We start from the raw sequence: 16,038 nt of genomic DNA, 5'->3' as shown, positions 1-16,038 counted from the left end.
AATTAGCAGAGGAGGAGGATTAACTATTTTCTTTCTGGATATTACAATATTTTACTTATAATAATAAAGATATTTAGATTTACTTACAGTACTGAAAAATATGTTCTTCAAATTATAATTCGAGTAGTTTAGAAAAATATGTTTGTGCATTATTTTTATAGAAATCTGTTTGTACAATATTTTTATTAATTAAATTAATACTATACTATATGTTATAAATCCTTATTTTATATTATTTCTAACAAATTTATGACAAAATAACCTCTTTTTGTGATTGGTTAATAGTAATTTTTCACTCTTCCAGAGAAGGAAAAAGAAAAATTAGTTTTCCAAAAAAAAAAAATTCCAAAGACAACTTAATTCTTAATTTCTGATAGTAAAAATAATCGAGCAAAAAAAAAAAAAAAATACAGGTTCCTGTAGGCAGTAGCCATAAGTGAAGGTAAGGTTCCTACGATTTAGATACAGTGTGGTTCTTCTTTCTTCTTCTTTTTTCGCTGCTAGCTAAGCTTCCTTCTTCTTCTTCATTGGACCATCCATCAACGACTTGTATCTTAATTATAACCTGTCAGATTTGTCCCACCACCGCCACAATCTTCCATCTTAACTACCGTTCACGATCCCGATCCCGATCTCATTCCATCGGATCGGGTTGCTTGCTCCACCGGCGTTGGTCACCGTTCACGGTTGCCGCATGTTCCTTCTTCATCTCTTTCTCCGTCTGGTGAGCTCTCCTTCTCCATCTCAAGCTTGTTAACTTTTTTTCATCAATTCATTTTCCTCAAATGTCAGTCTAGGTCTGAATCCGTGGGAATGTGCATTGTGGTTAGAGGTGATGCTTAATTGAAGTTGCTCTTATTTTCGGTGATGTTTAATCAAAGTTAATTTAGCTGTAGATGTAATGGGCTTTGAATTGAATTCGAATCCAAGGGAGAATTAGCGTTGTTGTTAGGGAATACTGACAATGGGTTCTTGTATTGCTGCAAATTCATGGTTATGCTTGACTGTGTTGAACTTCGTCAAACTGAGTTGTCGGCTACACGAAATTGGGGATCCATTGATGCTTGTATTTGTATTTGCAAATTTGGATTGTGGTGTGTTATTGATCATTAGTGATTCACCTGGATAATTTGCAAATTTGTATTTTCATATTTTTTGTTTTTCGAAGACCTCGTCTATTCTATCATTTATCTTTTTGCTTTTACTAACAATAATCTTTGTTGGTTTCCTTTTTACTTCTTCTCTCAAAAAGTAATACTGAAAACCCAAAGCAAGCCTTGAAGAATTATTCGTTGCACAAACGAATATGGCTGATGTAACTCCAAGCTCAGTGGTGGTATGCATTCCTTTTCGTTTCCTCTTGGCATCTGCAACCAGATGGTGTGAACTTTTTATTTTTGCAATCAATTTTTGATGTGTTGTGTAGAGCCCTGGTAGCACATTCGATTTGGGAGCGTTTGTTGGAGACTTAAATGTTGAAGACGATTTAGGAAGGTTAGATTATATTTCTTGTTACTACTATCGGTTTTTATCATTTCATTTTTAACCTTAAAGTATTGAAAATTTGTGGATTCTGTTTTTTGGGTTCTTGTTGCAGTGATGATGTGTCACTGGAAGGGCTTCAACAGGAGCTTGAAGAATGTAAGAATGATGAAGTGAGTTAACCATATTTGTTTTGTTCTTCAATGGAAACTCTATTAATTTAAAATTACATGGTGTTCGAATAGCCTAATTTTTTCTCCTTCTTTTTAATTTAAGCTTTTGTAACCATGATGGTTTTTTTATTTGAATATGCTATGTCCTTTTTTGCATGCACCTTTGTGATATTCCAATCCTTGTTCCTAGTCACTATACAACTATGACAGCAAAAACATTTTCTCTCTTAATGGGTTGGTTACAAGGATGAAAAGAAATAAAAGGAGAAGAAGGGGGGGGGGGGGGTATAGGATAATGATCTCTTCCTTTAAAAAAGGGGAAAAAATTAAACAAATGTGTGAATACTTCAATGGGTGGCTAAAATTTACAGCTCTTTTACTGAATGAGGATTACAATTATGCTATGGTTTTATCGCGCCTGTTCTTTGTCACTAATCACATAAGTTCTTCATATTTCCGGTTTTCTTTGCCTTTGAAATATTCTCCCAGTTAGACATGCATATGAAGTTATTAACTTGTTTTCATTGATGTAGGTTGTTGCAAACATACTATCCAAAGGCACAAAACTTAGGGATTATACAAAGGGAGTTGAAAATGATTTGCGCAAAGTCGAATTGGATTCAATTCAGGTTTGTCTTTAAGTGTTTTAATGCTTTATAATAGCCACTCCATTTTTATTTGGTTTTCTGGACTTGACAATTAGTGTGCCTGTACGATTGCTTTCTAGTTAGAGAACTAACGTTACATGTAGGCTTGGCATTATGGAGATCATATCTCTGTAGGATTTTATCTGGTTCTAGGTTCCGTGGTTGCTGAAATTTACTAATCAATTAGTATTCCAACTGATTTGTTTGTTGCAGGATTATATTAAAGAAAGTGATAATTTAGTCTCTCTTCATGATCAAATTCGTGATTGCGATAGTATTTTGTCACATATGGAAACTCTTCTAAGTGGATTTCAGGTGTGTTGCTCGACCCTTTGAGCACTTTAGAAACTTACTGTATTTATTTTGGATACATGTGACAGAATCTATTTTTGAGTACATGCAGTTGGTAAACAGTTTATTTCACCCATAAGGCAGTTGCATTAATTTGGAGGGGTCATCTCTGTTATCTTGCTTATCTTAATTTTTGTTACATTAATTGACTGCTCTATATAATTGAGATGATTATCTACAAAAGTCTTTAAGCATATAATGGCAAAGAAATAATTGAAATCTGAGGTGGAACCATAGTTCAACAAATCGGCTAAGTGCCTGCAATAATATGGAGAACTTATTCAACTGTTTGAAGTACATGCTCTGTGGATATTGAATATTAAATACTGAAATACTTTGTGCTTTTTAATCAGGCTGAGATTGGTTCCATTAGTTCAGACATTAAGATTCTACAGGAGAAGTCTATGGATATGGGTTTGCGCTTGAAGAATCGCAAGGTATGGCTGTTTTATTTAAAATAATCCCTCTGTTTTACAGTTCACTTTTATAATTTATATTTTTTCACAAATAATTGGTACTAAGGATAATTTTGTAAAATGCATTTTACTATTTATAACTCTAATACATTTCTGTCATTTCCTTAATCCAATTGAACATTTAAAAAGGGGCTGCTAATTAAAAACAGAGGGGAGTAAAGAAAATTTAAAAGGTGTTTCTTGTTTGTAACATCATTTGGCCTTTGCTTAAATACAATGGGAAATATGGACAAGCATTATGCACCTAATTTTCATGTTGATATGGGAAGAAAACTGCATAAAAAGGCTATTTACATTAACATTTTGACAAGTTTTGTATGTAGTAAAAGAGTTTTTCTTCTCTCTTTTTTCCCCCAAAAAGGTGGCTGAATCCAAATTGGCTAAGTTCGTCGAGGACATTATTGTCCCTCCAAGGATGGTGGACATTCTTGTTGATGGAGAGGTATTTATGCTTTTTCATACTCTTCTCTCCAGTAATATTGTCTTAATTGTTTTTGATGGTATACTGTATACATTTTAATCTTTTCTAGTAGTATTGTTTCCATCTATCTTCTACATCAATGAATGCTATCAGTTTTTTAGGCTTTGAAACAAGGGTTTTATTGAGTATTTCCCATATACTTTGATCGTGACTTTTTCTTTAGTAAATGCATAAAAAGGAAAATATATGGCATTGGAATTGAAGTAGCTGGTGGATTTTTAACTATATCTTGTTTATTAGTTTTGAATTATATAGGCCCTTTAAAAAACAATTATTCTTTTGGAGTTGAGAATATGTACCCTAGGTTGACAGCTTATTGTTGCTGAATAGATGTCTCTCTCTTTTGACATTTTAGCCTTTAATATATTTTAGCCTTTTCTTTATATGTTTTAAAATCCATGGACACTACACAATATATGATGTGCCTATGCTTAGCATACTCGTGTGCTATACTTCCATTCCCTTTTGGTTACTCTTTTCCCCTTTCCTTTGGTAATCTTTTGGACTTTTTCCAGGTCAATGAGGAATATCTGAGAACACTTGAGACTCTGAGTAAGAAACTAAAGTTTGTAGAAGTGGATCCCATGGTTAAAGCTTCAAAAGCTCTAAAAGATGTTCAACCTGAGCTTGAAAAACTCCGGCAGAAAGCAGTTTCTAAGGTTGTCAATAACTGTAAAAGTATTAGCATGACCTTTTCTTTCTATAATAAAATATCTTGTAATATTTTATTTTTAGTAGTTATTACGTAAACAATTATATTTATCATAGCTATCCATACATCTGCAGGTGTTTGACTTCATTGTTCAGAAACTCTATGCATTGAGAAAACCCAAAACAAATATCCAAATACTTCAACAAAATGTCCTTTTAAAGTACAAGTGAGTTTCTTTTAATGGTCTTTAGAACCCAGTAGCTTGATATGATGATAACTGATAAGCTATAAAATCAAAATTTAAAATTTTATCTACAAGCTGTTGATCTCATGGAATGTTGTTAATGAATAAACACTCAAGAATATTTGTTTGTTCTGTGATAAGAACCATGGGGGGACTTGGGCCAATCATAATGGGCCTAATTTTAATTGCTGAAGCATTAGTGACACAAAGATTGCAATAGGACTAACAGAATGTGTATGTAGGTGTGGCCATGTGGCTAGTTTATAATCGAAAGGGAATATCAGAAAATAAGTTGACAAATCGTTTTAGTTACTTTGTGAACTTTGGATTTTGCTTTGAATCTAACAAATCGAAATTAAAAGTGTAGGTATGTCATTACTTTCCTCAAGGAACATGGCAAGGAAATATATAATGAAGTTCGAGCAGCTTACATTGATACGATGAACAAGGTAACTCTCAAAATCAGAGTCATCCATTGGGATTTTGACTGATTTATAATTTTTGCCTATGTCTACAATATTGATGTTGCTATGAGGAGTGGACAACGCTTTTGCTTGCTCTTGATGTAATTATCTTCAATTTTGTTTCAATGGGGTGTAAAGGGATGTTTGAATATTGATAGTATGTGAGATGTCAGGCATCTCTGTGCTGGCCTGCCATATTCAGGGAACTGCTGTCTGGAAGCTGTTACTTTGTTTCTGTGCTGGTTACTATATTGCTGGCCTCCATGCTTTAAATGCTCACTTAAACTTTAGAATATTGCTGTTTGGATTGTTGTGTGAGCTCAGTTGTCTGATTACTGATCCGTGTTACATTTGTGAATTAACAACTTTTAGCGGCTACTTAAATAGTGTGCATGTAGAATAGATTGATTTTAAAGGGAAACAGTGAAGTTGAAGAGAAATACGGAAACTAATCTAATGTTGTTATATTTTTGCAGGTTCTCAGTGCTCATTTCCGTGCTTATATACAAGCTCTGGAGAAACTACAGCTGGATATAGCAACAGCGGAGGATTTAATTGGTGTAGAGACCAGAAGCAGTGGTCTTTTCACAAGAGCAAGGGAACCACTAAAGAATCGTTCTGCTGTTTTTGCTCTTGGGGACAGGATCAATATAATAAAGGTATAACTCAATCTAGAAAAAGGGGGAAAACCATGTAGAATATTCATTTTCTGAATGCTGAGTCAACTAAGATATACAACAACTAAGTTTTGTCAAAAGCTGCCTGGAGAAAGATTTCTTTTTCTTCATTGGGCTGTATTATATTTCTATGAGTTCTGTGGGAGCTGTTGGTGGTTTTATGAATTGATAATTGTACCTTGATTTGATAATAAAAAAAAAGGAAAAGAAAAGAAAAGAAAAAAGGGAGAGAAATTCTTCTTAGGAAGTATTTGCTATACTTTTATTAGTGATGTTTAGTTTCTCCTAGGCTCTGGTATGATTACTAGGAATTTATGTCATTAGATGACTCCGATCTCCACAGCTTGTACAAACTTCGGATTACTGCCTAAGATTTGACATTATTATATTGTTCACGTTTTTAACAGGGAATTGAGGAGCCTGCTTTGATTCCTCATATTGCTGAAGCTAGTTCTCTTAAATATCCGTATGAGGTTCTTTTCAGGAGCTTGCAGAAGCTGCTTATGGATACTGCTACTTCAGAGTACACTACAGTTTTCTGTACCTCTTAAATTGTCATATAAAATATTAGTGTGCATAAAACTTACGGTGATATGCATGTTTGGCATTATCTTCTTTTGTCTGCAGGTATAATTTCTGTGAAGATTTCTTTGGAGAAGAAAATGTATTTTATGAAATCTTTTCAGGTATCTGAATTCTTTAATAGTGTCTTCACTGTACTCAAAGTATACAGAAGATCATTATATTAGTAACACCAATGAGCTGGGATGCTTGGCAAAATTAAATAATGTAGCATTGAAAATTCAGTACTGATGTGTTAGGGATGAAAATTTAAGCTCGTGATTTATAATGTTTGCATGGGATTTTATTTGAAGTGCTGAAACAATTAACTTAAAGTGAAACCATCAGCATTTAATATGATTACCTATAATGACCTCCCATGCTCTGAATATTTTCAGCACTTGTTATTTTTTACTTTTTGGTATGCATATAATTGCACACACCAAACAAACAGTATCATTTTCACGGTGGAATTTTATTTTATTTTATTATTTTTTTCACTTTCGGCCTCAGGTTCTAAGCAGACTATTTCGTTTGTTCTTTGGTATTGTCAGGTCCTTTTGGTGTCATTGATGAGCATGTCAATACAATTCTTCCAAACTGCTATGATGCTATAGGATTAATGCTTATGATTCTTATAATTCGGCAGCATCAGGTAATGTTCAACTTGTAGCATTCTGGTTCAGTCCTTTCAATAAGGACAACATATTAAAGCCAACATGGAAACACCATAGTGAGAGCTAATTTGACTACTGTTGCAGCTGTCCTATTGTAGGTATAATGCCAACACCTGATCTTAGCCACCTTCCACCTATACTGGAATCCCCAATTTAGTTGTCGTTGGGGATATAAATCATATCTCAGGAAGTAAATGCCAAAAGTGAATAATATCCAGAAGATCTATGTAATATTATGATGCAAATACTGATGAATGCATCCTCCTATACTGTATAAAGCATAATACCATGATGATCTGTGCTTGTAATACAAGCTTACCGTGATAAAACTTTGTTAGAAATGTGTAACACATAATAGAGTCTTCAGCACAGTTAACATTCAAATTAGTTCCGTTCCCCAGATCATGTTTCAGCTAAAACTAAACTAGTTGTTTGTGTTGGCAAAGAATAGTGCTTTTACAAATGGTTCACTTTTGTCATTTCAGCTCATCATGTCTCGGAGGCGAATTCCATGTTTGGATTCTTATTTAGACAAGGTCAGTTAACACAAGTCTTTTCTTGATCACTGATAATATTTTGAAATGAATAAAGTTAACTGCTCATGAATAGCCTAGGGTTCTTGTTCCCCTTCCACTGCATTTTTGTCTCTCTTCTTGCTTTATAGTCCTTTTACTACCTCTGATATTTTTGTGCGCATTCTTGGTTTTGTTACTCCCTTGCACTTACAATATATTGTCATTTATGTACTTTTAATTTAAAATTTTGAGGGACATGCAATTTTGATGGTTCAAATGGATTAACATTAACAACATAAAAGAGTCCATGAACCTATGCAGCATATGCACCATGGAGTTTACTAACTGAAGCTGATTCCGAATTGGCAGGTTAATATTTCTCTATGGCCTCGATTTAAGATGGTATTTGACATGCACCTCAGCAGCCTGCGTAATGCTAATGTGAGGACTTTGTGGGAAGATGATGTTCATCCTCACTATGTCATGAGGCGTTATGCTGAGTTCACCGCCTCGCTTATCCACTTAAACACTGAGTATGGAGATGGTCAGGTCAGCATAAGAAAAAAGGAGAATCATCAACTTTTCTTTTGTACATACTCTGACATCATGACCAAATTATGTGCTTAATTACAGCTCGAGTTGAATTTGGAACGGCTTAGAATGGCTGTTGATGACTTAATAATCAAGCTTGCCAAGAACTTTCCAAAGCCAAAACTGCAGACAGTGTTTCTTATAAACAATTATGATATGACAATTGCTGTTCTGAAGGTAGGAGCTACAATCTGATTCTTTTTTATAGTTGAGGTATATGTACGTCAATCTAAAGGTCAAGGGATTCATTAGACAAAAAAGTTACTTGGACAAGACCCCGAAAGAAATTAAAAAATAAAATGAAATAAAATCACATAAAACATTGATTTTTATAGTTTGCTCTAGCAATTTGGAATATCCTTGAGTTTTGTTCATCTGAAATTTTCTGATGATCTTGATTCCAGGAAGCAGGTCCTGAAGGTGGAAAAATTCAAATGCACTTTGAGGAGCTACTAAAGAGCAATACAACATTATTTGTGGTAATTGCAATAATCTCTTGTATATCTTGTGTAACCACAAACAAAAGTTTGTTGGAACACAACTTATAATCTAAAACAACCATGCTAGGTGTACACCAAAATCAGTCACTATTGTAGAATACACATTGAGATATAAAATATACATTAAAAATGAATTAAACTATACATGGAACAAAAATACATGGTGACTCATTTTGGTGTAATAGTATTTTTGAATCTAAAAATAGATTTTAATAATAATAATAATAATAATAATAATAATAATAATAATAATAATAATAATAATAATAAAAGCTGTTTTGAAAAGGTTGTCATGTTCGGTAAAAATAAACAAATAGATAATAAGCAAATAATAATTACAAGCTGAAAAAACACTTTATAATCATATAAAGCAAAACTCGCACCTTTAGTATTGCTATTAAATTCTATTTTATACATCCAAACATAAATTACTTTAAAGTTAATTATCTAAAGATGAAATGATTTTGACATAATTATGGAGAGAAAAGAAAAAGGAAGCAATTATAATTATTGAAAGGAGGAGAAACGGGAAAGTATAGCTAATGATATGTTTCGGGAGAACTTAATTTATCCTTATGCTTTAATACATAGTCATGTTGAGACTTTCTCCAATCCATGCAGGAAGAACTGCTACAAGAGCATTTTAATGATTTAATCAAGTTTGTAAAATCCAGAGCCTGTAAGTATAAGAAAACTCTGCAAATCTCAACACCTTATATGCATTCCATATGGATTTTAGAAAATATTCTGGTTTAACTGTGCTCGACTTTTCAGCGGAGGACTCAACGTCCAGTAATGATAAGCCGATAACCGTGGCCGAAGTCGAGCCACTGGTGAAGGATTTTGCGAGCAGGTGGAAGGCTGCGATAGAGCTTATGCACAAAGACGTGATAACTTCTTTCAGCAACTTCTTGTGTGGTATGGAGATCTTAAGGGCCGCATTGACTCAATTGTTGCTTTATTACACCAGACTCTCTGATTGCATCAAGAGGATAGTTGGTGGTTCTGCATTGAACAAGGATCTTGTTTCCATTTCTTCAATCATGTATGAAATCAGGAAATACTCAAGGACTTTCTAATTCCCAACCCATGATGTTCAGTTTATATATTATGTAAAAGAAAGAAAATTTTCCCTTTTCTATTTTGAAAATGAGATGCTTTTAAGTTTTTGTACTTCAGGGTACATTTATAGGTCCTGGAATTAGTAACTAGGTGCTATGATTATTGAATTACATTAATTCACAAATGCAGACATGTACAAATTCATGCAATAGATGTGTATCAGTATGACAAGTTGCGAAGTGCGAACAATGAAGGCTTTAAAGTTCTTTACAGACTCCACAAAGAAAGGAATCTTTTAGACCAGATTTTTATTATGATAATAGATAAAATTTCAAGCCTATGTCACTACGTTTCTTTATTATGACGAGTAATGAATTATTTAGTGCATGAAGAACAATTGAATGTAATTAATAACCTAAGAAAACTAGAAAATAATAATAATTACAGTAATGCAAAATTGCAAATTATAAATGAACATTACACTTGGGCACGGGGAAGAGACAAGGAAAAAGAATTTAAATATTTTTCAAATTATTAGTACATGAGCAGTACAGTATAGCAACTTTTCTCGTATTTGATGGGTAAGAAAGAAAAATAAAATAAAATCATATAGTGGTAAAAGAAAGAGAATGAGTAAATGTATGATTTTAGCTTCATTATTTAAATGTACGATTCAAATTTAAAATTAAAAATATTTTCCCTCTAATAAAGAAAGAGACATCATCTAATAAATCTTGCAGATTTTTAATTTATATAGCATGGACAAGAATTACAAGAAAAATATGCACCAAAAAATTGAGGAAAAAAAATTCTAGATATAAATTTAATTCTCCATATTACTCAAAATGTGAAAATTGGAATTAGTTACATTTCAATTCCGAGCTATGCTTCATTGCACCAAACAAGAAGGGGGTAAAATACACATAACATAATGTGAAGAGGCAACACAACTACACAAGAGATTAACACAATGGTCTGTTCAAGCTTGCATAACTTCCTGAAAAGTAGTACCTTTTCATGGATCTAAACACATACGCAAACACAAATAATTATTAATTCAATTTAACAACACTACCTAATTATTTTCTATAACTTAGTCCATATTTTTCAGTTGTTTTAAGAACAACCCATTTTGTGTAACCTCCAATTATCACGTAAAAGAACCTTTTCCCATATGATATATAGAAGTTCAAGAGTTCCAAATCAACAACAACAAATACCTTAACATTTCCACGTATCCAAATCAAAAAAACAAGATACAAGCCAAAGATTCAGTTGGTAAGAACACATCACAAAATGAAGATGCAAAAATTCAAGTTTCTTCATACTCTTCTACTATTGATTTTCTATGCCAAACACACCATAGCAGAAAACAACATAAAACAATCTAAAAAAACATACATAGTCCACATGGAGAAGTCCACCATGCCAGCAAGTTTCAATGATCACCACAATTGGTTTGAATCATCATTGCAATCAGTATCAGAATCAGCAGAGATGCTATACACCTACAAGCATGTAGTCCATGGCTTCTCAACAAGGCTAACTAACCAAGAAGCCGAGGCGCTCTCGAAGCAACCAGGAATCCTTTCGCTCATACCGGAGCGCAAATACGAGCTTCACACAACAAGAACACCATACTTCCTTGGATTGGATCTAACTCTTGCTAGTTTGGATAGATTTAGCACCCATTTACCTGCCTCTGTGGCAGAGAGTGAGGTAATTATTGGAGTATTAGACAGTGGTATATGGCCTGAGCATGAGAGCTTAGATGACACTGGATTTGGTCCAATACCAAGTAGATGGAAAGGTGAATGTGAATCTGGAAAGAACTTCAATTCATCACACTGTAACAGGAAACTTATTGGTGCAAGGTTTTTCCACAAAGGGTATGAATCTATGATATCTTACTCATTATTTATCAAACAACTAAGTTTATCATCTTTAACAAACTGATTACATGTCGTGTTGAATATTGATATCATTGCAACATAGGCATGAACAAGTTAGTGGGCCTATCAATGAAGAGAAGGAATCTAAGTCACCAAGGGATGAAGAAGGCCATGGAACTCACACCTTAACTACAGCAGCAGGTTCCATAGTTTCCGGAGCGAGCCTCTTCGGCTTAGCTCCGGGGACAGCCAGAGGAATGTCAACACAAGCCCGTGTAGCATCTTACAAGGTATGCTGGAAAAGAGGTTGTTACTCCTCCGACATAGCCGCCGCCATCGACAAGGCCATCGAAGACGGCGTCGATATCCTCTCCATGTCCCTTGGCTCCAAACTAGACGAATACTACCAAGATCTTATCGCAATTGGTGCTTTCAGAGCCACCTCCCATGGAATTCTTGTTTCCATTTCAGCCGGAAATAGCGGCCCGTTTCCGGGAAACATATCCAACGTGGCACCATGGATGACAACTGTCGGTGCTGGTACCATAGACCGTGATTTTCCGGCGTACGTCAGCCTCGGAAACGGGATGACATACGCCGGATCATCACTCTACGTGGAAGCTTCGAGTAAGTTACTGGACACTCCCCTGCCACTAGTTTATGCCGGGAATGTGAGCAATTCAACGCTGGAAAACCGCTGCGAAACAAACACACTGATTCCTTCTAGAGTGTCCGGGAAGATTGTGCTATGCAAGAGAGGAGGAAGTGGAAGATTCAAGAAGGGATTAGAAGTGAAGAGAGCTGGTGGAATTGGAATGCTTGTAGGGAACGGTGAAGAACATGGAGAGGAGTTAGTTGCTGATGCACACCTTGTTCCTGCAGCATTGTTAGGGAAGAAAGCGAGTGATGCCATAAGAGATTATATTTTGTCTTGTTCGAATGCCACGGCTACGCTTTCCTTTGGAGGCACTCAGCTACAGGTTCAGCCTTCTCCGGTGGTGGCGGCTTTCAGCTCTAGAGGACCCAATCCTCTCTCGCCCAAGATACTTAAACCGGATTTAATCGGACCGGGAGTTAACATCCTTGCTGGATGGACCGGAGCTGCTGGACCAACTGGTTTGGAAGAAGACAGTAGGCGCACCACCTTCAACATTCTGTCCGGTAAGTGTGTTTATACTTTATACTCAAATTTCTTTCAAAATTTATTGAATGAAAAAAGTATAGGTAACTAATGACATTCTTGAATAATGTGTGAATAATGTGAATTAATAGGGTTAAAAGAATAAATTTAGTGAGTAGCATTAAATTAGGGTGTAATGTACTTATATTTGATTGGTGGTTGTTCATATTATTCAAGATAATCATATATTATTAAATTATTGAACTAAAAAAATTAAACAATAATAAAAAATAATAAATTGTAATAACTCCTAGCATTTCTCTTTCATAAAATAATGACAAAACTTATTACTTATAACAAGAATAAGAAAAAGACAGAAAATAATATGAATGAATGAAAATATGTGTTGTATTTTTTTGTTGATTAATGATTGTAAAAGATGTATATATACAGAAAGAAAAATACACAACTCATCAAATTCATATGACAACTATAAAATCTAGAAAAGAAATCTTATTATGATGAGCAACAAAAATAAAAAAAAAATATGAGCAAAAAGAACAATAAAAAAAATATTGTTTATTATGAATGTTAAATTTAGGTCTAAATTTTTTTTGTGTTGTTATATTGAGCTGATTGAAGTTAGTTCAATAACTTATAATCAACACAATTAATTTGATTCAGATTTATGAAAATTTTGATTACTTTAACGGTAAAAGTAGGGATGGTAAAATCGGTTGAACCGTCAGACCGACTAATTAAACCCACTTAAAAAAGCAGGTTGGATTAGGATTTGGAGTCCGTCAAATTAAAAAAATCTGCACCGCCAAATTGGCGGGGTGGGACGAGCCGGTCTACCGGGACGAAGATTTTTATTTTTATTTTTTTATTAAACAAAAAAGTGATTACTAATATAAAATTAATAATTTCTTCTTTTAGTTATTAACTTTATTTATTTTATTTTACAATTTCCTATATTTGCTTAAATTATGTGACTTATTTTTTAAAATAAAGATAGTTCTATCGACAAATATTATTTTGAACAATTTTATTGAAGTTAAAAATTAAAAAAAAAAGATAGTGAAATATTATAATTTGACTATTTTTTATTTGTATTTGATTTTTTATTATTATTTTTTAGTTAATTTTAATGAATTTTATTTTAAAAAAAAAAGTCAAGTAGGCTAGTTCGCCAATCCGCCATAAAGAGAGGTGGGCTAGCATTTTGAACCCATCTTAATTAGCGGGACGGGCTGACCCGCACCGTTTATGAGGCGGGCCTAGGTGGGACGGAACGGACTGGCCCGCTTTGCCATCCCTAGTTAAAAATGTGATTATTTTGTTACCAAAAGCTTGATTATTTTAATGTTAAAAAATTCAAAAATGTTATTTGTACACTAAAATCAACCACCAATATATTTGTGTATAAATATATATATGTGGTTTAATTTATTTCTAATATGTATTTGTATTCCAACATGTATTTTATACTGGTGGCTGACTTTAGTGGCTAATTTTAGTGTATATATAGCATAACTATACAAAATTACATGTAACATATTCACAAATAACTAATAGATACTTTAGTGATTGATTTTCGGAATTTACAAAACATGTTTTTGTTTATGTCTAATATTAAAATTAATTGTGGTCTTTTTTTTTATAGTTTTTGAGAATTAGATCGAACCAATAAATTTGAATAAGTTAACCAAAATTATTTTTCAAATTAGTCTGATTTTGAACAAAAATCAATTGTGAATGAATTAGCCAAAGACAAAAATACCCGTCAAAACATTCATAAATCAGTCAAATTGTTTCAATTTTTAGCAGTTAATTTATTTAAAATAATAAAATACACAAAAATTAAAAATAATATATTCATTTATGTTAAATTTTGAAGTTTCTAATTTTAGTTCTAATAGTTGAAGAGTGAATTCGATTTTGAGAATTTGCATTTTGTGATGCTAGTAAAGTTTGATGGTGAGCAACAGGTACATCAATGTCATGCCCTCATATAAGCGGTTTAGCGGCCATCCTTAAGGCAGCACACCCACAATGGAGCCCTGCCGCAATAAGGTCTGCCCTTATGACAACATCATACACAACATACACAAATGGATACCCTATTATGGACATTGCCACACAACAACCAGCTACACCCTTTGACTTTGGTGCCGGACACGTGGATCCACTCCTAGCCCTTGATCCTGGCCTTATCTATGATGCAGATATACATGACTACCTCAACTTCCTCTGTGCCTCAAACTATAACTCTTCTCAAATTAAGGTTCTTGCTAGAACAGACTTTACTTGTGTCCCAAGCATGACCTACAGGGTTGAAGATCTCAACTACCCTTCTTTTGCTGTTCCTTTTGAAACACCCAATAATAGTGTCCAATACTCAAGGACATTGACCAATGTGGGTGCCCTAGGAACATATAAAGCTTCAGTGTCATTCCAGTCAGACACATTAGTGGAAATTGTGGTTGAACCTGAAACACTTACCTTCACTGAATTGTTTGAGAAGAAGAACTACACTGTGACATTCACATCTTCTAATTCAGTAGCTCTAGGCACAAATAGCTTTGCTTATCTGAAATGGTCAGATGGACAGCACAAGGTTGTTAGTCCGATTGCATTTAGTTGGATATGATTATCAATGAATGAATGAATATTAAAGTTTCTAACTCTTTAGATTAATTTAAAGGTAGAAATGCACGTACTGTTGTTTTTATGTAGTATTGATAGTTGAAAATCGTTAAATAATAATTTAACCAAATATATTAAATTATTTAATGATTCTCAACTATTAACTTTACTTAAAAATTAAAGGGCTTGCATTAGTTGAGTACCACTCTTTGTAATGCTTGCTTCGTTGTTGATCAACGGAGAGGATAATGTAACATCTTTTTAAGTTATAACATTAGCTTTGAAATGTTTATCATATCTTATGCCTCAAATGACATGAAAATTAATCTAACTTGATGAAAATCTTGTATAATCAATGTATCTATAGTCATGTTCATAATTAATAACTTAACGAGTCAGCCTACCAGGGATGACAATGTCACCAAGGCCAAGCATTGAAAATGGCCGGGTAGAATCTGCTGTGGGGGACAAAAGCTGAAAAATAATTGGAATGATCAATATTAGGAAGATATTGTATAAGGTATATTATTTAACTTCATATAAAGGAGGAGAACATAAACTCAATTCACTCAGATAAGACTTTAACCTTTATCGGAGCATCAAATGATTTAGCAACGCTAACCATCACTGGAGTGAAGAAAACCCAGAAAATGTCATATACAAATAGTCCAGTCTGCACAACACACTAATAGAAATGATACACACATCAACTAACAGGAAACACTAAAAAAAAAAGTGTAGTAGAAACTTTGTTTAAATACTAGTCTCGGTATAAAAGATTGGAAATCAACAAAGTGAAGATATTAAAAAATGAGGAATTGCTT

At 33.7% G+C, this 16,038-nt stretch overlaps 2 protein-coding genes across 2 annotated transcripts; both read left to right on the top strand.

The window, feature by feature from the left end:
* The first annotated feature begins 456 nt into the window (after window positions 1-456).
* LOC130935529 (vacuolar protein sorting-associated protein 52 A) lies at window positions 457-9,864 on the top strand. The gene is made up of 21 exons (XM_057865315.1): window positions 457-724; window positions 1,253-1,336; window positions 1,427-1,494; window positions 1,598-1,655; window positions 2,189-2,284; window positions 2,516-2,617; window positions 3,007-3,090; window positions 3,491-3,571; window positions 4,126-4,269; window positions 4,397-4,488; window positions 4,874-4,955; window positions 5,447-5,629; window positions 6,055-6,170; window positions 6,275-6,333; window positions 6,763-6,863; window positions 7,371-7,421; window positions 7,770-7,949; window positions 8,034-8,168; window positions 8,396-8,470; window positions 9,113-9,170; window positions 9,266-9,864. The coding sequence occupies exons 2-21, from the start codon at window positions 1,307-1,309 to the stop codon at window positions 9,568-9,570; spliced, it is 2,100 nt and encodes a 699-aa protein (XP_057721298.1). The 5' UTR covers window positions 457-724; window positions 1,253-1,306; the 3' UTR covers window positions 9,571-9,864.
* Window positions 9,865-10,695: 831 nt separating this feature from the next.
* LOC130935496 (subtilisin-like protease SBT1.7) lies at window positions 10,696-15,522 on the top strand. Its single transcript, XM_057865263.1, has 3 exons — window positions 10,696-11,442; window positions 11,549-12,606; window positions 14,557-15,522. The coding sequence occupies exons 1-3, from the start codon at window positions 10,850-10,852 to the stop codon at window positions 15,216-15,218; spliced, it is 2,313 nt and encodes a 770-aa protein (XP_057721246.1). The 5' UTR covers window positions 10,696-10,849; the 3' UTR covers window positions 15,219-15,522.
* Window positions 15,523-16,038: the final 516 nt, after the last annotated feature.

This window comes from Arachis stenosperma, chromosome 6 (assembly GCF_014773155.1).
Source record: "Arachis stenosperma cultivar V10309 chromosome 6, arast.V10309.gnm1.PFL2, whole genome shotgun sequence".
NCBI lineage: Eukaryota > Viridiplantae > Streptophyta > Magnoliopsida > Fabales > Fabaceae > Arachis > Arachis stenosperma.
Note: the sequence above shows the minus strand (reverse complement) of the source record. Positions and strands in the feature narration are given on the sequence as shown.